The 24,708-nt window shown below is 30.3% G+C and overlaps 1 protein-coding gene across 1 annotated transcript; it reads left to right on the top strand.

The window, feature by feature from the left end:
- Positions 1–1,060: 1,060 nt before the first annotated feature.
- On the top strand, positions 1,061–14,366 carry LOC142329924 (XK-related protein 7-like). Its single transcript, XM_075374879.1, has 6 exons — positions 1,061–1,711; positions 4,895–4,996; positions 5,097–5,320; positions 8,196–8,348; positions 11,642–11,918; positions 13,281–14,366. Exons 1-6 carry the CDS (start codon positions 1,428–1,430, stop codon positions 13,477–13,479), a joined length of 1,239 nt encoding a protein of 412 aa, XP_075230994.1. The 5' UTR covers positions 1,061–1,427; the 3' UTR covers positions 13,480–14,366.
- Positions 14,367–24,708: the final 10,342 nt, after the last annotated feature.

The following is a 24,708-nucleotide window of genomic DNA, read 5'->3' as shown; positions in this document are numbered from 1 at the left end:
TCACTTTCCAATCATAATTACAACAAACGTACGCCAAAAAGCGCCAACATTTATTCGGCGACGATATCTTAAATGAGGCGACTGTACTGGCTACACGATCGACGTCGTTTCCCCAGTCATACTGGACATATCGATGACGACATACAGGTAGTAACACGAGCGATTCTAATTTCAGAGAAGAAAAACAATTCCAAAAACATTCCGTCGCAAATTCGACGAAACCCACAGTACCGTGGTGGAGCGTCGAGATTCTTATAGCGATTAACGAGTCAAAAAAGGCCTTCAATTTATTCACGAAATGTCCAACCCAGGAGAATTTAATAAGTTATAAGAAACATCGTTTCAAGTCACTCTATTTGTTTGTCTATTACTGCTTTACGAAAAATCTTTTCGAACCATATTATATAAAAAAATGGAGATATTGTTTGACTGGCTAGATCTCCTGATATGCACACTTGCAAATTTTTTTCTTTGAGGGTTTGATCAAGAACAAGGTGTTGTCAAGCACTCACAAACATTAGGGGAAGTAAAGTTAAAAATTCAAGAAGTTATACGCATTACACTGTACAATGAGTAATGGAAAATTTTTGATTAAGACTACAAGAGTGTGAGGAGTGTGTGTGTGGATTGTAATGGTGCCCACCTGTCAAGTGTTATTTGTTAAAAATAGAATACATGTCTTAAATAACAGAAAACTGTAGAAATGTTTATGATAGAATAAAAAGTTATTTCATACAGGATTTTTAAATTTTCCCGCTTCACTGAAGTACTTTTTTTGCTTGTTTTGGTTATCAATTATTGTTTAACCACTACCTGAGAACGGTTCAAACATCTTTTGAGACCACTGGGTTGTGGGTTCCTTAAATACCATTATTTAGTTGTTTTTGTTTATACAATTATCTAATTTACTAGCATGCTATTTTTACAGCAGTGAATAAAGTCAAATAAAAGTAAAAAAAAAAAAAAAATTGTATTGGCGTTTTCTTTCTTTATTTTTAAAAATACTTTTGCCTTAAAGTGAAGTACATATTTATTTATAAATATAGACAATAAAAATTAATGGAAAAATGTTAAGTTGTGATAGTTGACTCTACTGTTGTGTACATTTTTGTTCCAATATTGTAACTATGAAAATTTAATTGAGGTTATGTGCTGATCACCAGTTGTCGACCATGGTTGTTAGGTTATGTTTTTACTTAAGTTGATATAATTTTCATTATTATTCTGATCAAATTATTTTTAAGCATGCAGTGAAATGTATTTCTGAGAATCCAATAAAGTTAGTTATGAGGCGCAACATGATTTTCCATTTGTTTAAGTTGAATTTCTTGTGGTATTGTATGTATTATACAAACATAATTGATTTGTTCTTATTACAGCGTTTTGTGCTAAAATGAATATTAAAGCGTATACCTTACCAAGAAATAATGGGAGAGTTTGCTGTAGTAAAATTCTCGGCAGAAGAAATGCAATCTAGAATAGAAGGTGTTCAGCACAGAACTGATGAAACTGAGGAGAATGGATCACCTGATTTTAACATATGTTACATTTTATGCCTTGTATGCTCCGTAATCACGTATATGATAGATGTAGTCGTTCATTGCTGGCTTGTCTATTTGTATCACTTATATGCTCAACTTACAAATTTTGTATTAACTGTGGTATTTATTATACTGCCAGCATTGGTAACTACTGCCTTCAGTTTGCGATGGTAAGTACATGTATTTTAATAACATCATCACTTTTTTTTTTATTGTGAAGTAATTTTTTTTGTTTGCATAAAACTAAATTAGCAGCTCCTGTGTACCAAACTTTCATATTAAAACACTTTACTTGTCTATTCTTTGTTTACTTATCTTCAGGCATTAATTTTTTTCTGGATCTTCCTTTATTTTCTTCGATTACACCAGATATATGTCCATATAATATATATATTGTGTCTGTTAATATTGCATGATACAGTATTAACAGACACGACCCACCGGGTTGGTCTAGTGGTTAACGCGTCTTCCCAAATCAGCTGATTTGGAAGTCGAAAGTTACAGCGTTCAAGTCCTAGTAAAGCCAGATATTTTTACACGGATTTGAATACTAGATCGTGGATACCGGTGTTCTTTGGTGGTTGGGTTTCAATTAACCACACATCTCAGGAACAGTCGAACTGAGAATGTACAAGACTACACTTCATTTACACTCATACACATCATCCTCATTCATCCTCTGAAGAATTATCTAAACGGTAGTTACTGGAGGCTAAACAGGAAAAAAAAAAGTATTAACAGACACAAATTTTTTATAAAAGCTTCAGTATTAACAGTATCATTTCTGTTAATACAGAAATGATAGTTTATAACTGAAGCTGTACGTGATTGAAATTAGTGCGCTAAACATTACTGTTTATATTTTAACATATGTTTAAAATCTGAACAATTTCTCATTCTGCAGAATTTCAATGAGTAATGGTTGCTAAATGATTTCAGACGTTTTCCCGATATCAAAACTTGTGTAAAATATTAGTTAAAAATTGTTGAAAAAAAAACTAAATGATGATAAAAGTCAATGAATTACAAAATGTTGGATCTGATGCAAAGGCAGAGATTTGACAATGCACTTTTGGCTATACTTTTATAACCTGACATTTCTTAAAAATAATATATTAAGTGTTTAATGAAAACCAAAGTGAATTTTAATTTTGAAATCTTGGCCTTCTTGTAAATATTGTTATTTTGCAATAATTCATTGTTGGTCTACTTTTAACAAATTAGTTATACACAATCATTTTAATGATGTTTGATTCAAAAGATAGCAATAAAAAATTGTCCACTACTCTAATCTTGCATCCAGTGCAGAAATCCAATGACTAAAGTAATTTTGTAGTAATACCATATAATTTGTCATGTTTCCATTTATCTAAAGGCCTGGGATGTATTCTTTATTATTCACATCATTATCATGACAACTGTCAGGAAGTCACAGATTTGGCCTGTGAAATCTCTGTAGACATGCTGATTAATGTTTTTATGATACATCAGTGTGAAACTGGAATCAATTTGTAATCTGTTAAATAATATTTCTTCTCATCATTTGCTTCTTTATTGAAAAAGAACATTGGTTAGGCGAAGGGCAGGTAGGCATGATGGGATGTTGACATGCTGGAAATCATATGGATCCTATCCAAGTCATGAATTATTTGTGTGAACATGTTTCTCTTTAATATTGTATGTAACAAGCTGCCAAAATTATTTACAATTAAAGTATAAAAACTGAAAAGTTCATTTTGTTAACTAAACATTTGCCTGCAAGATATATTACTATTTTCTTATTAAAAATTGGTTCATATTTTATATTTAGATGCATCATTCAAATTAACTAGTGGTCAAGTTACTTGATTTTGACAACTTACTTCCTGGTGAAAGGTAGCATTAGAAAATATTTATAGCTCATTTTTTTGAAAAAAGTTATTCTTAGGTACTTATAGTGATAAATATTTTGATGACCAGGTGTAGTTTTTTTTTAAATCTCATTAAAATTGGAAAACATGTTTGAGAATTTCTGCTTTACAAACATGTGAAATGCCAAAAGAGGTTAAAATGGAAACTTATTTTGTATAGTTAAGTTAAACTTTAATTTAATCTGCCATAGACACTATTTTTTACGTAGATTTCATTAGAAAGCTACCTATTGTAATGGGTATTAGGATTCTACTTTCAGAAAATTTTGATATATCAAGTTTCACATCTTCCAGACCCCAAAACCACCGTCAGCTCAAAAGCTTATATATATATATATCCATATATTTCACTTTCTTGTGAACACGATGACTGCCATAATTTTGCGCCAATCACTTTCAAATTGTTTCCTAAAAATAACTCAACCCAAAATCTTGGTCAATTTTGATAACGGCCAAAAGCGGACCATGAGGGTGGAAATGAGTGTCTTTTTCGAAAAACCAAATATTGCTATAACATTTTTATTTAGTAAAATATCAAATTTGTTTAAAGTTCCTACTATTCTTTGGATAAGGGCCTAAAACTTATATAAGTAAAGTTTTTTGATATTGTCAACCATTGGCCCAAGGGGTGGAAAAAATGGGATTTCAAAGACAAAAACAATCGTACCTCCCTTAATAGGCGCAGTATTGAATCAGTTGAAACTGGTCGTTAGCCCTCTAAATATTACCAAAAACTTTTTCTGAAACAATTTTTGATGTGACCAACCCTTACGGCAAGGGATGACCGAGATGTTGCTGGAATTATAAGATGGGGCTTGTTGTATGCTAAACATTTGTACCTTCTTTTCACATGCAACCATTGTCATATTGAGTTAATTTTGAAATTTTTCTTAACTTTAAAATCGACATTTTTTTATCCCCTACTTAGCACCAGTGAAATCTACCTCTGTCTTCCAGCGTGCCGAAATAATTTTTTTAATTTAGTATATTAATAAAGGCTAAGATATACTATAATATATGACTCATGTAAATTTTTGTTTAGGGAATTTTATCTCCTTAAACATTAAAAATGTGATGGTTTACAATACTGCCAATCTTTCATGTACGAGTACTTTACAATTTATATTACTTTATTTTACGTTACTGAAAGTATTTTGATGATTAAGCTGTACAAATGTTTTCCTGTACTATTAATCAGTACAACATAGGTTCAGAACTTTATCCCTTAATAAGTTATGATGTGTTCTATAGATTTCCCATCAATTTGCATTTACCTTAATTACATTTTTTTTTTTTTAAATAATTTTGAAAATATAAGTTTATTTTGTTGTAACCACTCAAAGGAAATTGTTTCTTCATGTAAAGTGTCGGGTATATTATTAGCATTTATATTTTTTTTTAAGTATTATTGTTTTCCTGTATTATTCATTTTCTTCTTTCCAGGTACATTATTGATGTAGATGAACCGACTATTGCTAGACCACCAATATGGAAGTGGATTCTTAGAGTCATTATTTTACTTTTACAAATTGCTCCAGTACTAAGGTACTAAGGTTTTGTATTTCATTATATTCTGACTTATTTATTTTTCAAAGTAACATTTTACAATTAAAATTCTTCTAATATTTCATTTTTTGATATTTAGATATTGTGATGCTTTGGTATATGGTATTCGAAGCAAGAAGGCTCGTTGTGCTGATGACATTCTTCATGTTGATGGCTATTATCGTAGAATGTTAGATGAAGATTCAGATGCTGCTTCTCTCAGGCTGTTTCATTGTTTCCTGTTTGCAGCACCTCAGGCAGTAATTCAGTTGACTGCTCTAATTACAGCGGTTACTCAAAAAATACCTCATTCTTCGCTTCAAGGTATAACAGATGGTATATTCGCATGAGCTAATTAATTAGGTTTTCTCATTTTCCACAGGATATCTAAAATTGGATTATTTTCTGTTAGCATTTTAAGTACTTATGTCTCTGCAATATGTATATAGATTATTTTTAAACTCTTTGTTTATTGTGAATAGTAATTACAATTAAAGTACTTTCTGACTTTTGATTCTGTGTTATTTCATTTCATGAAAACAAATAAATGGATTTATGTTTTAATTTTGGTATTTAATATTTTATTTTGCTCTTCATAAAAAATGTATTTTGCATATGGTCAATTCTATAAAAAAAATTGAAGTGCATACAGCTTATCTACAAAAATTTAAAAAAAATTCTGAGTAGGATGTTCCCATCTTTTGATGACATGTGATTTTCTTTTGTAGAGGTACATTTTATAAAAACTTTTATTATGAAAAAGTGACATTTAGTATTTCAATTAATTTTTTAAAAAATATTTTTAAAACTTGGTTAGAGATTATTCTTCTATTTTGATCAGACATATTTTGGTCACTTTTTCTTAGAAGGTGGGTTCAAAAACTTTAAATCTTTTAAAGCTTGTCAAATTTTCAATTTTTTGTACATGCATGTAATATTTATATGTAAGATCTGTAAAACCTTATGCATAATGTGAAATAGTTTTGAATTAAGACTTGGCTTAAAAATTGAACTAGTTCTCAGTGAAATTTTTATTATTTTCAAGTTAATTTTACACAGTAGGAAAAATCAGTTATAATTTTTGCACTATTATGTGATGTGGATAAAACTGATTGGTATACATGAAACACAGTTGCCAACATCAGACAGTTGGATTGTACCATTGTTAAATACACTATTGGATAGGCCGAAATGTTGTATTAAATTACCGGAGATGAAATTCAGGTTTATTTTGGGAATTATGTTAAGGTCAAAAAATTTGATCTCATATTTCTTTATATTTTGATCTATTGATGCTTTTATAGTTGTCAGGTATCAGGCTTCAAATTTATTGCCTGTCTGTATTTGGTTGGTACACTGATCACAAGACATGAGCAATACTCACTAACTTATGCTCATTTGCAATTTGATCAATATTAATGATGTATTGTCATTGTAATAAATTCTGTCAGGATGTTGAGCTTCTTCAGACACCTGTCATTGTCATCTTTGTAAAAAGTTGACAGATAGCTTCTTATAAAGATACAGCCTTTACAGAAAGATCTATGTGAATTTTTTGCTAGGTTATAAATCTTTTTTTTATTTTTAAATTAAAATATTTTTATCAAATCTTTAACCAGTATACATCAACACTTTTTTTTTATCACAGAAAGCTCTGCTTGTTTTATTTTCGCAAAAAACATTTGTAGAAAGAAGTATTCAGTAACTACCCATATTCTTCACTGATTCAACCATGTCTTGTGAAAAGTGAAAATACACACCATTTTCTGCTCATATTATTATGTTTTAAATTTGTTTTCTGCAAAATTGTCTACATAAAATCTATATCCAAATTTACCCACAATTTATTTCCAATTTAGTTTTAATCTTCGGATGGTGTACCAGCCTCACTCTGTTCTATAAAGAGTGAGGCTCTCTTTATTGAAAGAGAGCCTCTATTTTATTATGTTAATGTCCATTTGCCAAGCCTCTCTATTATTTTCTTTTTTCAGTACTCATTTGCACTCCTCCATTTTGCATTCAGCAACCCTATAAGCATAATTTCCATTCTCTTCCTACTCACTAACAATCAGATTCATCCACATTTAACTGTATTTTTCATTTATTTCATACTAGACCATTCAGTTTTCTTTTCTTTCATACTCCTCCAGTTCCTTTATAAAACCCATTCAGCTCTTGTTCTTCTTCTCTCTCATCATTCTTTGATGTCTCTTTATAATTTGTTTTGTATTGCTTTTTATTTTCTTTATCTGCTATGCACTTCACTACCTCCATCATCATTTTTTTCACCATCAATATGCTTTATCTTTTAGTTCTTGATTTGCTTTTGTAAAAATTTAGCCCTTCACAAACCCCCACTGTCTTTGACAGTGCCAGTTTCTTTGAATACGAACTATTCTTTCAGTTTCTTATTTCAGATTTTCCAGTCTGAGGAAAATCAACTTGCATTGAGGTATGTAGATGTCTGTTGGAGAAAAATTTAAATGAAGGAGTCAATTTTGTAGTACATATTCAAATAGAAAAAGAAATAAAAAAACTAACTTCCAGAACATTGTTTTTTGTCAAAAAGCTTCTTACATGGTTCAGAGTTATGATTGCTGAAATAATCTCTTGAATCAGTTTGATAGCTGATCAAATAGTGTCTCTTGTCTGATTACTTAACTGTTGAGTTACTGTTTTAATGTTTTACATTAAAAAGGATTAGATTTTTTTTTTTAAGATTTTGTTTTATTTTTGTATTAACATTTGATAGATATGTTAATATCTATCAAATGTATAAGCATTATCATATGCTTAATTTAGCATATGGATAATGTAATAAATATGACCATAATAATTATGTTTTATTGTAAAAATTATACATAACAGAAATTTTTACAGATGTTTTATATCAGATTCTTTTCAAAATCTTTTTTTTAAAGTGTATTCCATGAGATACTTTGTTCTTTCAGTTTTTTCTGATTTTGAAAATAAAAATTTATTTTCAGCTAATGATTTTGTGAATATGAAAAATTGATAATGAAGGTGGTATCTTTCTATGAACTAAAAAGGAAAAAGTCACTGGATAAGAGAAGTCACTGAATAATCTTTTACTTAAAACTGTAAAACATGCTTTAAATGTTTACAGTCATTTCAAATTTTTTGTACTATATTAGTAGATATTGTAATGTAAATCAACCTAAATTATTTCATATTTTAGATTTTCAACTGCTGGCAGTGGGATGTTCACTTATATCGATTGCTTGGTCTATTGCATCATACAATCGCTCTGTTCGATGTGCTCGTGATGACAAAGAAAACTTAACTTGGTTTGGAACTACACTCCTATTTTTATGGCATCTTTGTTCTGCAGGTCAGTGTTACACTAGAATTTTCAGACCAGTTCTTAGCTTTACTATCAAATGATTCCTCTTGGATCCATATCCATTCGTTCCTTTCTTTCTTTAAAAAAGTATTTATAAGATTTATTACACACTCTCTATGGTTATTTTTCTTTAAAAATATATATATATTATTTATAATATAAAAAAATAGATCCAACTAATTAATTTAAATTTCCTTGAAGTAACTTTGTCAGTAAAGAACTGTAAAATCAGGTATTGAAGCAACTGTAATAAAAAGGTAAATTGATAAAATTTCTTATTATAATTATGTTGTTCCTTTAGTTTTTTTTTTTTTTTAGTACACCACATGCCGGGAGAGTACTGCAGTCTAGCACAGCTGCTGTTTTAATTTTTTCCCCTTTTGTCAGTGTTTGATTTTTAAGTAAAAGAAAGGATTTTCACTGGCTATATTAAAAAAAAATTAATGATTTTAATTTTTATATTTTAAATGATCTGCTTCATTTATTTTTATGTACAAGGGCGGTCCAAAAAGTAACTTACATTTGTGCCTAGCATTTTGAGGCAACCATCTCAAAGCGTTTCTACACTCAGTATGCATCAAGCTGTCGTAGCATGTGGGCTGTGATTTTTCTACTTTGTTCGTTCTGAATTATTAAAATATGCGTTTAAATAGAAAATCCCACAAGTTGTGAGGTGCATTCAGTGATTAGGTTTTCACTGACAAAGAACCTCAAACCAGTTGAAATTCATTAGCAACTTTGTGAGATATACAGAGATGGAATAATGAGTGAAGTTGGAGTAAGGAAGTGGTGCATTCAGTTTAAAAATGGCCACATCAATGTTCATGATAAGGACCACAGTGGTTGGCCTAGTCTTGTGATTGATAAACTGACAATGAAAATCAATGAAAAAAATTTGTGAAAATTGCCGCATTACAATTATGGTACTATTATAATTGTGCTAAAATGACTGACATGTGTAGTTACAGTGTCACCCATCACAAAAAGCATTAATGTTGGCTTGGGAAAAACATGCGTTTGAATTAGGTAGTGTTAAAGATAGGCTGCAGAGTGCAAAAGTTAACATAGCTAGAAACATGTGCTGTTGTTGCAGGGATCCCAGTGAGGAACATTCGTACCATGCATATGCTCTACAAGGGTGTAAGTGAGGCTATTATGTTGTACGTTGCGCCTGTCTGAGCTCATCGCATGATCTTTAGGTGTTACAGGGACATTTTTTTGAGAGCCTAGCATCTCCTTCTGTTGGCTGTTATCAGCAGTTACAGGTCGCGGGAGGCAGTCTGTTTTATTGCTGGCATTAAGCCCATAGATATTCTTGCCGTAGAACGTAAACGTTATATTTCCAACAGGATGGTCTTTTTACTTCGGAACATATGCGGGAAATTGAAGACCACGGTTTTAAATCTTGGCAGGCCAGGTGGGATGACACCACTATTGGTTGCTACACACATGGCATATTTCCAATTGTGTCTGATTTGCACGTGGTTTGGAAGATTTCCCCCAATCTGTATATTACACAATTCCTTTCTGGGCGTGGTGCTTTTCAGGAAAGATTGACTAGGTTTCATTTAGTAGATTCAGGTTTATGCTCGGGTTGCGGGATTGATGACATGGTGGACTTGTCCCCAGTATGAGGCTGAACATATTAGAGTAGTTAGAGAACTTGAGAGAGTGAACTCTTTGCTGGACCTCCGAGTTAATTGGAAGTCCGTGTTGAATGGTCAATAGTCAACAGTGGCTGGTTTTCTCAGTTTCCTTGCGTTACATAGATTGGCTGAAGGTGCTTAAATTGAGTAAGCACCTTTTTGAGCATTCTTAAAACTGTTAGTTACTCCTTTTCTAAATGATATACCTGAAGTATTGGAAAGATATTTACTGGAGGGAGAAAAAGGATGAGGGTATTATTATATGTTGATGACATAGTTCTATTAACAGATACCCCTGTAATACATTAATAATAACTTGACAACTTATTATGAACAATGGAATTTAAGAACCAACCTAGAAAAGTAAAAAAATAATGGTTTTCAGAAAAGGAGGAAAATGAAAAAGATGAAAGGTGGGTTTTCAAGGGTAGAGAAATAAAATACATGAATAAATATAAATATTTAGGTGTAATTTGTCACCCACAATGAATGTAGAGCTAGCTACATTTAAGATAAAAACTGTAAAATGCTAATTTAGGACTAATTATAGGCTGGTATATTGCATTACAAAATAAAAATATAAATTTGGCGGCTAAAAAGTGATATTTAAGGCTTGCTATAGGGTTTTTATCTGTTTTGCTGTACATGTCTGGGGTTTTAAATAATACGATAATCTAGAGAAATTACAGCACTTTTTTTATAAAGAGCGTGGACTTTGTAGTAATACCCCTAATTATATGCCCCTTTTAGAAACTGGAGAGTTTTTTTTGCACAAGTCTTTTGCATGTTGAAACTTCATTTTGATTTTGTACTTATAGTGCTGAAAATGAGTGAGAATAGGTTACCAAAATTTATTGATTAGAAATAATAGCAATAGCTTCTGGTTCAAAGAATGATCCGTGTTGGCTTCAAAGTTTGATGTTCATGTAATTTAGCATTAGATAACACCAAATTGGAGAGGTGAGAAGGAGAGATTGTTGGAAAGAATGAGAGGTAAGTACAGAGGAAATCTGATTTTAAAAACAGGGTCTTCTTGTACCATACTCATTATAAATTGCTGAATTTGAATCCAGAGGTGGAAATAGTTATCTTACACAGGTAAATAAATTTTCATCAGTTAAATGGATTATGAAAGCAAGTTTTGGGCTAATCTATCTTAATTGTAAGTTGTGGGTGAGAGATGTAAATGTGGACTGTTCCTTATGTGAAAGTACCACTGTAAAGAGTGATGGCTCTTTCTTTAGGAACTTAGATAAACCAAATGCCACTATTTGTTGTGGCATTCTATTTACAGTGCAACTGTAAACATTTTTGCCTAAATATTCATTTAGGTAAACAGAATTGGCAATCTGTTTACAATCTGTTTACCTTAGTCCCTAAAGAAAGAGCTATCACTCTTTACAGTGGCACTTTCAGCCCAACAAACCACACATTTTATAATAATTAAATAATTGGTTTCTTTTTGTTTTGGATGCTGCTCAGATATCCTACGGTTTGTAAATAACTAATGAGGGTAAAGTTAACTTGAAGTTACCTACACCTTCCCATGTAGGGGTTTACATATCAACAGGCTATTTGACTTTTTTTATTTATGATCTTATTAGCAATTTTCACTGTATTTTTTGTTATTTACAGTTTCAAGAGTTGTGGCATTAAGTCTCTTAGCATCTTTATATCCAGTATGGATGATATCTGTGTGTTTTGTTCACTGGATTGTTATGTCTGTTTGGCTTGCATTGTCTAATACACAGACAATTTGTGGTAGTTGGTGTGAAGAACTTGCTCTTAGTGCAATGCTTGGATTTGCTTATGTTTTAACATATATATCTCCTCGTGATGGTCCAACAAGATATACTTATTTAGCGTATTATTTGGTTTGTTTCATGGAAAACACTGGTGCCTTAGTTGTATGGTAAGTACTTATCATTTTTCTTTGTTTATTGCACATTTTCTTAAAAAAATCCACATATAAAATAGAAATAATAATAATACCAATACTACAGTTAACTGAAAAAATTCAAGAAAATGTGCAAATGAACGTTCATCCAATCATAGAAATGTTTCTTAACTTAAAACAAATTTAGTTAACAACTATTATGATCATAGAAAAATCTTCACAAAATAGATTTTAGAAATTTTAAATAGGTTTATTATTTTTTTTTATATTAGCCCCCTGTTCTCATTCAGCTACAAATTTTTTCCGTCATTATTTATTTGTGTTTGTACGCTTTCTCAAGTGACTTTCCATTTTATTATGTATGAACTTGTTTAATTGTTGATTTCTAAAAAACAGTTTTTGTGACCAGTTTCCAGGTAATATTTCTCAATTTCTTCTACAATTTTAATGAACCAACTGCTCCTTTAATCTCTTATTCTGGTCTCAGTTTTTTATATAGTATCCCATATCTATGCATCTCCTATTCCCTATCTATATTATCTCAAATTATAATAATTATCCTTACAAATAAGTTCTATAGAATTCTGCCTTTTCAATAATGTAATTTTATCTTTAATATTTCTGAGGGCATAGGCCAACTAACTACCTAGATGTTGCTAAGGTGACAGTAAATTGTGATTTTTTTTATAACATTACCATGCTACTATGCAGAGAGATTTTTATCCATGCTTTATCTTATTCTTCTCATCTATTATTGCAAAATAAGGTTGTTTTGCTGTTTTTTTTCTGTTTGCAATACCCATGAGTAACAGATGAATATCTACAGTAAGTTTTCTGCTCCATTTCTTTTTACATTTTCATTGAATATATTGAAGGTACAAAATAGTTATTCATTTTTGTCTTGTATAAAGGTGACCTCAAGTGCAACTTCAATAGCAATACAGTAAAACTTTTCTAACCAACCATCCTTGAAATGACCACTTTGTACTACTAAACGTTCAAGAAATAGTGGAAGTTACTATATAAATACATTTTTGTATCCCTAAAAGTAAGCATCTCACAATCCAATTCAACCACTAATAAACTTATAAAAAGTAACTAACTTATTTTAATGTTAAGAGAATGTTTTTTTTTTTTTTATTTTTAGAATTCAAATTTCAAACTATAACCTCTTGAGCAACCATTTTTTGGAAACTGCTGATGGTTGTGGTTTGCGAATTTTCTCTTTATTGTATTGATAGTAAAACATTTATAATAAAATAATTAAACAAATAATGAATTGCTAATACTGGTAGATTTTGTTTTTTATGCCTTTTCCATAAAAAATCTTTTGCCATAATCAAATAAATAATCAATTTTAATTTTTTTTTTGTTCAGGTGTGTTGGTGTTAATTCACTTCAAGATCCAATGTTATACTATGGTGTAGTTGCTGGTCAGGTTTGTGTATTCATTCTAGGAATTATTCTTATGTTACTTTATTATCGTTGGTTTCATCCAGCTGCTGGAGTGAGTCAAAGGCATTTTTATTACGTACAAAAACCACGAGGAAAATGGGTAGATAATATGGGTGATTAATTTCTTATTAATTTATTTTGCGTCTATCCTTTTTTTATTTTAAAATTGTCTACCTATTTTACATTTTTCCCCAATCACTCGTATAGTGTTTTTATTGATTGATCCGTCTTCAAGAAGCATTTAAGATAAGAATATTATAATAAATAAAAAAAATGTATAATTAGTTCTAAGCTAAAAATGCACTAATTGAAACAAGAAGTTTGTTTTTAATGAACATGACAGATAAGTTAGTGTTCAGTATTATGATATCCATTTAACTATGAACCTTTCCACTAAAAATCTTCCTGCTTTGTCTGATAATGTATGGTTAACTTTACATTATGTAATGAAATTCCTTTATAATGAAACTATGAGGACACCGGCTAGTACTTTTTCATACTGAAACTTTGTTTCAAACATTTATAGTAATCTCTGCAGATAAGTTGGATGTAAACTAAATCATTACTTATATTACCTTGTTTACAATTATCCATTATAGTATTACAATATTTAAAAGGTTGTTGGATTGTTTTGAAAGAAAAAATTAAAAATATGTAACTAACCCACCAGGTTGGTCTAGTGGTGAATGCGTCTTCCCAAATCAGCTGATTTGGAAGTTGAGAGTTCCAGCATTCAAGTCCTAGTAAAGACAGTTACTTTCATATGGATTTGAATACTAGATTATGGATGCTGGTGTTCTTTGGTGGTTGGGTTTCAATTAATCACTTACCTCAGGGATGGTTGAACTGAGACTACAAGATTACACTTCATTTACATTCATAAATATTATCCTCAATCATCCTCTGAAGTAATACCTCTTAGGTTTTTTTTGTTTCATGAGAATTTTTAGGTTTGTTTTTTAATTTCTCCATTACTGAACTTTTCATCAGAACCATACAGCTTTGTCTATCCTCTCATACAAAATCCTTTAAGTTAATGTAATTTTCATTAATTATTTATGATCATTTTAATTGTTTAATCAGCGAGTTAGTTCTCAGTAAACGAACTCCAATGATTTTTTTTAGAATTTAAAAAAATTGAAAAATGAGTTTTTCTTAAACTATTGTGTTAAAAAATAGTAATTTTGAAAAAAAAATTGATATAGGTCATCTGCAAGTAAAATCCAGTTTTTTTTATATATATGTTAAAAAGTGTGCACATTATATGATGTAAAAGTATTAACAGAAGATGCGATGTAACTGAAGTTTTTGTAGATTACTGTATTCAACTTCTATTAGTAATGGATCTAAAAAAAAAACAGCATATGAAAATGCTGCTTTTTCTTAGAGAATCAATTTTTGTATTAAAATAGATTATAATTTTTATTATAAGACAACAAATATGTCTTTGAGAAAGCAAACATTTCTATTATCAAGTAACATTGAAATTTGAATACTGGATATTTATAACACAGAAAGTAATAGTAAAAAAGAATTTTGGTTTAAAGGACATGATGTTGCTATATTTCTTGAATACAAAAATCCACGACAAGGCATAATAAAAAATATTTGCACAGAACAGAGAAAATCTTGATGTGATTTTGGAGCTATCTCTCTGATAGACAGTTTCAAAATTCCATAATAATGGAAACCACATACTATATTCATTGAAGAAAGTAAAATGTATTTCCCTGTAAATCATTAAAAAAAATCAGATGTTATAATTTCAAGAATGGGTAAATGTGATTATTTCTTATATTATGATGTGGTGATGCTTATATTGTGTCAGTTACTGTTGGTCAGCAAAAAGAATGAATCGTTGAATTATTATGACGACAGATTGATTTTAATTAATGATTGTTGGAAAAAATTTATGAAAAGTAACAAATATTTCAGTTAGTGAACTATGTAATTAAAATTTTTGATAAGACCATTGGGAAAGAAAACAATGTAGCCTTGATGACTGACAATGGTACAACAAGACACACTTCACTCTGTTAAAAAGAAAGTGAAGGGACAGTGATAGTCTGCAAAATGAATATAAATGTTTTCATTGTCAAAAGAAATGTAAAGAAGGCATTGAAAAAACTAGTTATGTATTGATGCAGATATTTGGTTTATAGGGAGAATGTATTGTGAACAATATTAAGAAAAGTAAAGAAATTCTATAATGGAAAAAGATTCCATAAACATCATGGCATGATAACAAAATAACTTTTCTTGAGCATGCAATAGAAATACCTTTGAAGATAATAGAAAAATTGCGGTATGGTGATTATAAAGTTTATACAGCTTTGAAGTTGATGTCTACCATATAGAGAAAAAGTAATGCTTATTATGAAATTATACTTAAATAGTCATAAAAATATTTGTGTATGGTAATTTTCAAAGCAAAAATGCAGACAAAAATAGAATGTTGTATTCCATGCACATATTCTCTTTTAGGTCGTCTTGTAGTCCATTTACAAACAAGGCATCCTTGTTGATCCATAGTTGTTTTGATGAACCAGGTATGGGTTTTGTAAAATGATGTTTCTACTAACCCCAGAAATGTGCTTGTATCTTTTAGTCATTTTCCTCTTTATGTGGGTTTTGGTTCTGAATATTTTTCAAGTATTTGTTCGATAAGATTCAGTCTGAATTTTATAACTGTATTTTTTCTTTTTTTTTTAATTTGAATATAATTTATGAATTAGAACACAAATTTGTATCAGATGATAGAATAGGTTCTTATACCATTTGTTTGACTTTCTAGCATTATCAATAAGTGATGACTGCATGTCAGGCAAATCTGTGAGCCCCATATTTTTATTATCTGTCATTGAATATAGTTTTTATATTAATTTTGTGATTCTACTTACTTTTCCAGTCTTTTAACTTGTTTTTATGTATTTTTAATAACATCATAAGTTTATAATCATACCATTTTCACATACTAGTTCAGGTATTTTGTGAATAATAATCATACTATACTGTTGCATTTTTGTAGGTAGTGACAGTAATCTTTTTTTAAGACCCTTACTGTGCAGCAAGCACCGTGCTTTATTGTTATGCAAGAATTGAAATAATGTTATAAATAATTGAAAAAAATAATGGGCTAGAATACCAGTTATCAATAAAAAGGCCAAAAATAATTTGTCTAAATGAGGTAGTAATAATGTTATAATAAAGCCAGAAAAACCTTAATCATTCACAATCTCAATCATAGTTTGTTTATTAGTGTAAAGTCCAATATAAATCCTATCAGGCAGTCATACAAAATAAATAATTTTACTTCAGAGCATTGACACTTGCTTGGTATAAACTGTTGTCACCCTTTCCATAACATCAAACTCTTGTCTGAACAAAAATTTTCATATGGTATAAACTAATGAGAAATTTTTGTTGTAAGGTTATTATAATATAATAACATGTATGAGTTATTACCAGCAGGTTGAACTAAATTATTTGCAGAATGTAAGAATCTCAGTAACAAAATATATCTATCTCGGGAAATAACTTTTTTTGAATATTGATGTTTCAATGAAAGAAACACTAATATCTTTCTTTTGTTTTGATTAGTGCTCCAATAATAATTTTATTTTAACATGAGGCATCAACAACAAATTAATTGCCAAAATTTTGTATATTTATGACTCCACTTCTGAGCTTTAGAGTTTGGTTTCAGAAGTGTCAGTGACATGTAATATTGTTAAAATTTATCGGTCTCCCCTGCAATATGACAACTAAATGTTTGCAAATATAATTATTTAAAAGTTCAGTTTATTTGATTTACCAGTCACATAAATATCTGAACAATGCTCAGATGAATTATCATTGAATTCAGAGGAGAGGTACAGTTATTTGAAAAAAGTCAATCATAGACATTACTTGCATCCTGTTCATCATTTTGTTGTACACCTTGTTGAATTAGAAAATTTTCATTTTCATTGCCATTTGATTCTATGTTTTGTTCCAATTACCAGATTTTTGTTTTCAAGATCCAGATTTTCAATAAAATCAATGACTATCATAATCTGTAATCTTTTTTAATTGATTGGTTCTTCTATTTCACTTTCACTGATTTTTTTTCACTGTCTACATTTGTAAAATATTTAAAACGAACACAATTTAAACAAGTTTTACAAGACCAACTGCACAACATTATACAGTACTCTATAACTTAGTATTCACCAATGACATCAAACTTAAAACTCATGATAACAACAATAGTATGTGCATTGTTTCACATATATAAGAGAAGGGCAGTGAAAGCTGTTGTGATGTTTAAATATAAAAAAACTTCCACGTTACTCCGGCAGATAACAACACAAATCAAACTATTAAAGATCAGTTTACATGTTAATTGACAAGAATACATACAGAAACTCAATTGATGCACATGCTGAAATTGTCAAATACTTCTCCCCATATCATATAATATATATTCTTGATAGTTAAAATGTTTGAAAGAGTTGAAGGAATTGAAATTCATCATGTATGTAGTGATGCATACACCATCAGATGAAGAATTAAAATTATGACTTAAGATTGTCACAGAAGGTAATTTAATGCTCATAAAAGGTTCATCTGAACATAATTCATGTTATGCACTCAGATAAATCAGTCAGATTACAAAACAATATTGAATGAATAAATTTAATTTGGTTAAGACAGAATTCACGTAGGCAGTTGTAATTTGGGTGTAGGTGAACACTCATGTTTTGGTTTGGGGTGACATGACTGATGTTTCAAAATGAGTTAGTACACTTAAGTGATAAGGAAAATTTATTCAAAATTTTAAAATTCTGTAATCATGGCATGTGATCTTGATTGAACATTTACTTGTAAACAAACTAAATTTAGTATAAATAAAACATTTCTTTTAAAAAAAATTCAGAAAATTAAAAGAATTCAGAAGAGTTGATTAGTCTTCTGAATTTTTTCTGAGTTTTTTCTTCATTTTTTTTTTGACTGGAACTAGTTTTTTAAAACATTAATTGTTATTTGTTTTATTACAATCTTAGACAGGCTTATAATACAGTCTCTATCTAAGTGGTAGCTTAATATGCAGTCTTTGCCAATAAAAATTGTTTAAAATGTTATGGTTTCAGAGATTTTATTTCCTTGTAATCCTTTGTAATGAAATTTATGTTTTGTTAAAATATTTTTTTTAAGTTGAACAAACCAAATTTAAAAAATAACAAATATTTTGTTTACATGAAACTTTTTCCAGCTATGCACAAATAGCTTACTGCAAGTGTTAAGGTCTATAATTATTATTGTTTCATTGTACACCAGCTGAAGTTATTGACTCAAGTCTTATTGATAGTGAAGTTATGCTTCACTGTAAATAAAAATAAATCTTTATTTTATCAAAGAACATACCTTATATTACAATGTTGTAATTTTTATTAATTGAGTGAGCTATGAGGTATAACCTATTTTAGAGGGCAAGAAAGTATGAAAATTAAAAATTTACAATTTTCAGAAGATAGAATGTATTTTGAAAAAATAAAAGATATTGAAGTATTTCATATTTTGTTAATTAGCCCTTTCTGTTCCTAGGTATTTTATCATGAAGTAAGACTGTTTAAATTAAATTTAAGTATAAGTAATACTTTGCCAAATTATTAAAAGTTATTTAGTTTTTTTTATTGTTGTTTATTAGTACAGATTTGGGACCTAAAATCCCATTAAGAGTTTATTCAGCAAAGGTCAGTAAGGTTAAAACATGTATTTTTTATTTACATAAAAATGTAGTCTTAAAAAGTCATTAAATGATTGAAAATTATGGTTTAAATTGATTATCCTAAAATACAGAAAAAAAAAATTTAATTAACAGTTCAAATGCGAATTTTACAATGAATGCAAGTAAAATAAAGCTGAGATAAAATTTTATTTTTGCTACAGTCCTCACTGCCTAATGGTAGACCATTATATTAAAAAAATGATTTCTTTATTTTTTATTTAAAAATAATTCCTACATATTGCTTCAGTTTGAAAGATTTTTTTTTTGAAGCAAACAGAAAATATCATTAAAAAAATAATTAAATTATTAAAATGTTTTTAAAAATGAACTGCGGTTCCAATATTGAGCAATATTGGCACAAAAGATCTACTCTGTGATAAAATTACACAATAATTGGTTTTTTTCTGTTTTGGAGGAAAATATACCCAGGTTATATCCAGGGCCAGATTTCTGATTAGGCTGTAGTCTAGATTGGCAAATTTTGAAAGGCAGTAATTTTATAACTTTTCAAAAAGTGGAAAATTAAAAAAAAAATAGACCTGTTGTGTGTGATTTTGGCACTTAAGAAAGGAAAATATTCAAATTTATACCTTACGTTCATGTAGCGTATGCCCTTCCAACTGCCTCTAAATAGGATTAAATGAAAGAAAAACTATGAATTTTAAATAGTGTAATTGTGTTACATATGTGAAAACCACGTTGCTTGATAATATGTTTGATTTGATCTCATATCACTGGTCATATGTATGAATATGTTGTAAGTCCTAATTGCAGTGCATAACGAAATAGACAATAAACATGGTCTTTTTTTATAAAAAGAACAGAATGGCCAGTTAGACTTTTCATCTAGTTCAAGGTGGTAACACTGTAGCAGTGCAGCTACACGCATGTGCAGATTGTCCGTTGCCTAGTCTAACCTTCTTTGTTCTTTATGATTCTGTAAATAGTGGCATCTGTGAATGGTGACCAGTATTAAAGTTGTTTGTGTTGTGTCACAACATTACTTAAGTATTGTTTTGCATGATACGTAAATATTTGTTAATAAGTATATAATATTTGATAAGTATATATTTAAAGTCTGTTTAGAATAATATATTTTTTGGGAAAAGACTTAGTGGTGTTGAATAAAAAAACAATGCAGATTGAAAATACAAGAACAAGAACCTGCCCTTAAACAAACATCAGAACTAGATTCTTTCTTTAGAAGTGATATTTTGCAGTCAAAGAGAAAGATGAGGAACTGGAGAATGTAAATCCTGATGTTTATGATTCAGTTACTGACGTTGCTGTTGCTAGGTGTAGTTCTAAAACAGCTACCTTTTTATCTGAACCTACTGACAGTGATGTAGAAGTAAACCTAACCGATGTGAGCACAACTATTAAGTCTATAATAATATTCCAAGTTTAGAAGAATTTAATTCCAGAACTAAATTCTTAAATAAGAAAATTTTTAAATGTACCTGTAAATTTTTAAATAAGAACTCAGTTTTGTGGGTTATAGATGGTGCTACTAGAGATTTAGTAGCAAAATGTGGCTTTGACCAAAATATACCATTAGATTTCACTAAAATTACAAGATCATACACCAATCAAACCAACTCTTTGAATGAAAATTAAGTTATGGAGAAGTTCATGAAAGGAAATGAATAACTTTCTCTGAAAGTCGGGATCAGTTTTTTTGGATCCTGTTTGGCATTTAACACCAAAAATCAAAGATCACAATTAGACAGTTGGTTTTTCAATGACTGGAAAAATGAAAAAGACCTTTGTTTTACGATCAGTCAACAATTACAACCTAATCATTAAATAAAGAAAATTCCTCCCTAAGTAAATAAGATAAAGTTACCCTCACACTCCAACTAATCAGCTAAATTAATAGAAAAAAACGTACATGTCATCACAAAAATTTGCCCATCTATAAATCTTCAATAGGTACTTTAAAAACAAGAGGAATTGCTGTCAACCATCTGATAAAATATTTACACTACAGTTAGCAAACTTCTGGAGAAATGATTTAACTGGTCTTACTGGCTATTAAAGCCTTCACATCAATAGATCTCACTGAGAGGTAATAACAAAATATTTGTGGTTCAAATAAGAATGGAAATTTTATGATGGTTAGAACTGGTAGCTGAGTTCTTTGGCAAACTCATACGTAAATATGGTGTAGTGGAAGTACAAATTATCTCTTGTCCAAGACATGCGATTAGGTTATTAGAAGATTTGTTTAGTTTATGAGATTTAATTGCTTAAAAAAAAATGGGAAACATAATTTGTGAAAAATTGAAGTAATTTAATTATTTTTCTTTCATCTTAGCCTCAACCAAGATATGTTTTAAATAGACATATGTGAGATATGTTCTAGGTGACTGTATGCCATGCGAACGTTTCCTTACTTTTATTGCATCAATCAGCTGGTCATAAAGCAGAGCAAATGTTTAAAAGTGTTACACATTAGCTGGAAGATCTAAAAATAAAAATAAGTGATTGCAGAGGACAATCATATGACAACGTCTCAAATATGGTCGAGGTATACAATGGTCTGCTGGCAAAAATAGTGGAAATAGGGCCTTAGCTTACTCATACCTTGTGTGGCACATTCCTTAATCCTTTTTTTGACTTCTACTGCAGAATCGTGCACATTTTTTGTGCTGCTACAAGAGGTATATGTTTTTTATGAACTCTGCCAAGGTGGGAGTGCTTGATAAGTATTATGAAAGAAATGTATCAAAATAAATCAAAATACTTTGGGATGTATACAAAATGACTTGACAGAAAAAGCAACAACTAAATATGAAGCCAAGGAATTCTTCAACAATTAGAATGATTTGAAACAGCATATAAGGTATATTTTTGGAGCACTGTACTTCACAGGATTCACAAAGCAAATTTTTTTTTGGCTTCAGTCATGTGACTGGTTTAATGCAGCTCTCCAAGATTCCCTATCTAGTGCTAGTCGTTTCATTTCGGTTTACCCCCTACAACCTACATCCCTAACAATTTGTTTTACATATTCCAAACATTGCCTACCTACACAATTTTTTTCTTCTACCTGTCCCTCCAATATTAAAGCGACTATTCCAGGATGCCTTAATATGTGGCTTATAAGTCTGTCCCTTCTTTTAGCTATATTTTTCCAAATTCTTTCTTCATCGATTTGCCGCAACACCTCTTCATTTGTCACTTTATCCATCCACCATATTTTTAACATTCTCTTATAGCACCACATTTCCAAGCTTCTAATCTTTTCTTCTCAGGTACTGCAATCGTCCAAGTTTCACTTCCATATAAAGCAACGCCCCAAACATATAATTTCAACAATCTTTTCCTGACATTTAAGTTAATTTTTGATGTAAACAAATTATATTTCTGACTAAAGGCTCATTTCGCCTGTGCTATTCGGCATTTTATATCGGTCCTGCTTCGTCCATCTTTAGTAATTCTACTTCCCAAATAACAAAATTCCTCTACCTCCATAATCTTTTCTCCTCCTATTTTCACATTTAGTGGTCCATCTTTGTTATTTCTACTACATTTCATTACTTTCGTTTTGTTCTTGTTTATTTTCATGCAGTAGTTTTTGTGTAGGACTTCATCCATGTCATTCATTGTTTCTTCTAAATCCCTTTTGCTCTCAGCTAGAATTACTATATCATCAGCAAATCATAGCATCTTTCTCTTTTCACCTTTTACTGTTACTCCGAATCTAAATTGTTCTTTAACATCATTAACTGCTAGTTCTATGTAAAGATTAAAAAGTAATGGTGATAGGGAACATCCTTGTCAGACTCATTTCTTTCTACCGCTTCTTTCTTATGTTCATCAATTATTACTGTTGCTGTTTGGTTCCTGTAAATGTTAGCAATTGTTCTTCTATCTCTGTATTTGAACCTTAATTTTTTTAAAATGCTGAACATTTTATTCCAGTCTACGTTATTGAATGCCTATTCTAGGCCGATAAATACAAAGTATGTTGGTTTGTTTTTCTTTAATTTTCCTTCTAATATTAATCTGAAGCCTAAAATTGCTTCCCTTGTCCCTATACTTTTCCTGAAACCAAATTGGTCTTCTCCTAACACTTCTACTCTCCTCCCAATTCTTCTGTATAGAAATCTAGTTAAGATTTTTGATGCATTAGTAGTTAAACTAGTTGTTCTGTATTCTTCACATTTATCTGCTCCTGCTTTCTTTGGTATCATGACTGTAGCACTTTGTTTGAAGTCTGACGGAACTTCCCCTTTTTCATAAATATTACACACCAGTTTGTATAATTATCAATCGCTTCCTCACCTGCACTGCACAATAATTCTACAGGTATTCTGTCTATTCCAGGAGCCTTCCTGCCATTCAAATCTTTTAACGTGCTCTTAAATTCACATCTTAGTATTGTTTCACCCCTTTCATCCTCTTCGACTTCCTCTTCCTATATAACATCATTTTCTAATTCATTTTCGCCGTATAACTCTTCAATATATTCCACTAACCTATTGACTTTGCCTTTCGTATTATAAATCGGTGTACCATCTTTGTTTAACACATTATTGGGTTTTAATGTATGTACCCCAAAATTTTCCTTAACTTTCCTGTATGCTCCGTCTATTTTATCAATGTTCATTTCTCTTTCCACTTCTGAACACTTTTCTTTAAACCACTCTTCTTTTGCTAGTTTGCACTTCCTGTTTATAGTATTTCTTAATTGCCTATAGTTCCATTTACTTTCTTCATCACTAGCATTCTTATATTTTCTATGTTCATCTATCGCCTGCAATATATCGTCTGAAATCCGAGGTTTTTCTACCAGTTCTCTTTGTTCCGCCTAAGTTTGCTTCTGCTGATTTAAGAATTTCCTTTTTAATATTCTCCCATTCTTCTTCTACATTTTCTACTTTTTATTTTTTAATCAGACCTCTTGCTATGTCCTCCTCAAAAATCTTCTTTACTTCCTCTCAATTCACCAAGCTTCTCTAAATTCCACCGATTTATCTGACACCTTCTCTTCAGGTTTTTGAACCCCAATCTCCATTTCATTATCACTAAATTATGGTCGCTAGGAATATCTGCTACAGGGTAAGTTTTGCAGTCGACGAGTTGATTTCTAAATCTTTGCTTAACCATGATATAATCTACCTGATACCTTGGCAGTGTCGCCTGGATTTTTCCATGTGTATATTCTTCTATTATGATTCTTAAAGTGGTGTTGGCAGTTACTAGATTGTACTTAAGATTACTAGATTGAAAACACTATAAGTCGGTCCCCTCTTTCATTCCTTTTGCCCAGCCCGTATTCACCCACTATATTTCCTTCCTTGCCTTGTCCAATGCTTGCATTCCAATTTCCAATTATTATTAAATTTTCATCTCCTTTTATGTGTTTTAATTGCTTCATCAATTTCTTCGTATACACACTCTACCTCATCATCTTCATGAGTGCTTGTAGGCATATACACGTTAACAAAGCAAATACAGCTGTTTAAAGTGAATCTGTAGATGTGTTGAGAGAGAGATTTTTATGGTTCTCTTGAAGAATATTTCACTGAACAGAGAAACAACTTTCAATAATTGAAACGCTGGCATTGAATT

Source organism: Lycorma delicatula, chromosome 1 (assembly GCF_047948215.1).
Source record: "Lycorma delicatula isolate Av1 chromosome 1, ASM4794821v1, whole genome shotgun sequence".
Taxonomy (NCBI): Eukaryota; Metazoa; Arthropoda; class Insecta; order Hemiptera; family Fulgoridae; genus Lycorma; species Lycorma delicatula.
The sequence above is the reverse complement of the archived record's forward strand: the minus strand, read 5'-3'. Positions and strand labels throughout refer to the sequence as shown.

What these genes read in the sequence shown, in the direction of transcription:
- LOC142329924 (XM_075374879.1), top strand. Translation starts at nt 1,428, where the DNA reads ATGGGAGAGTTTGCTGTAGTAAAATTCTCGGCAGAAGAAATGCAATCT. An exon ending in ACTGCCTTCAGTTTGCGATG is followed by an intron (nt 1,712 to 4,894) that starts GTAAGTACATGT and finishes TCTTCTTTCCAG; the next exon opens with GTACATTATTGATGTAGATG. An exon ending in CAAATTGCTCCAGTACTAAG is followed by an intron (nt 4,997 to 5,096) that starts GTACTAAGGTTT and finishes TTTGATATTTAG; the next exon opens with ATATTGTGATGCTTTGGTAT.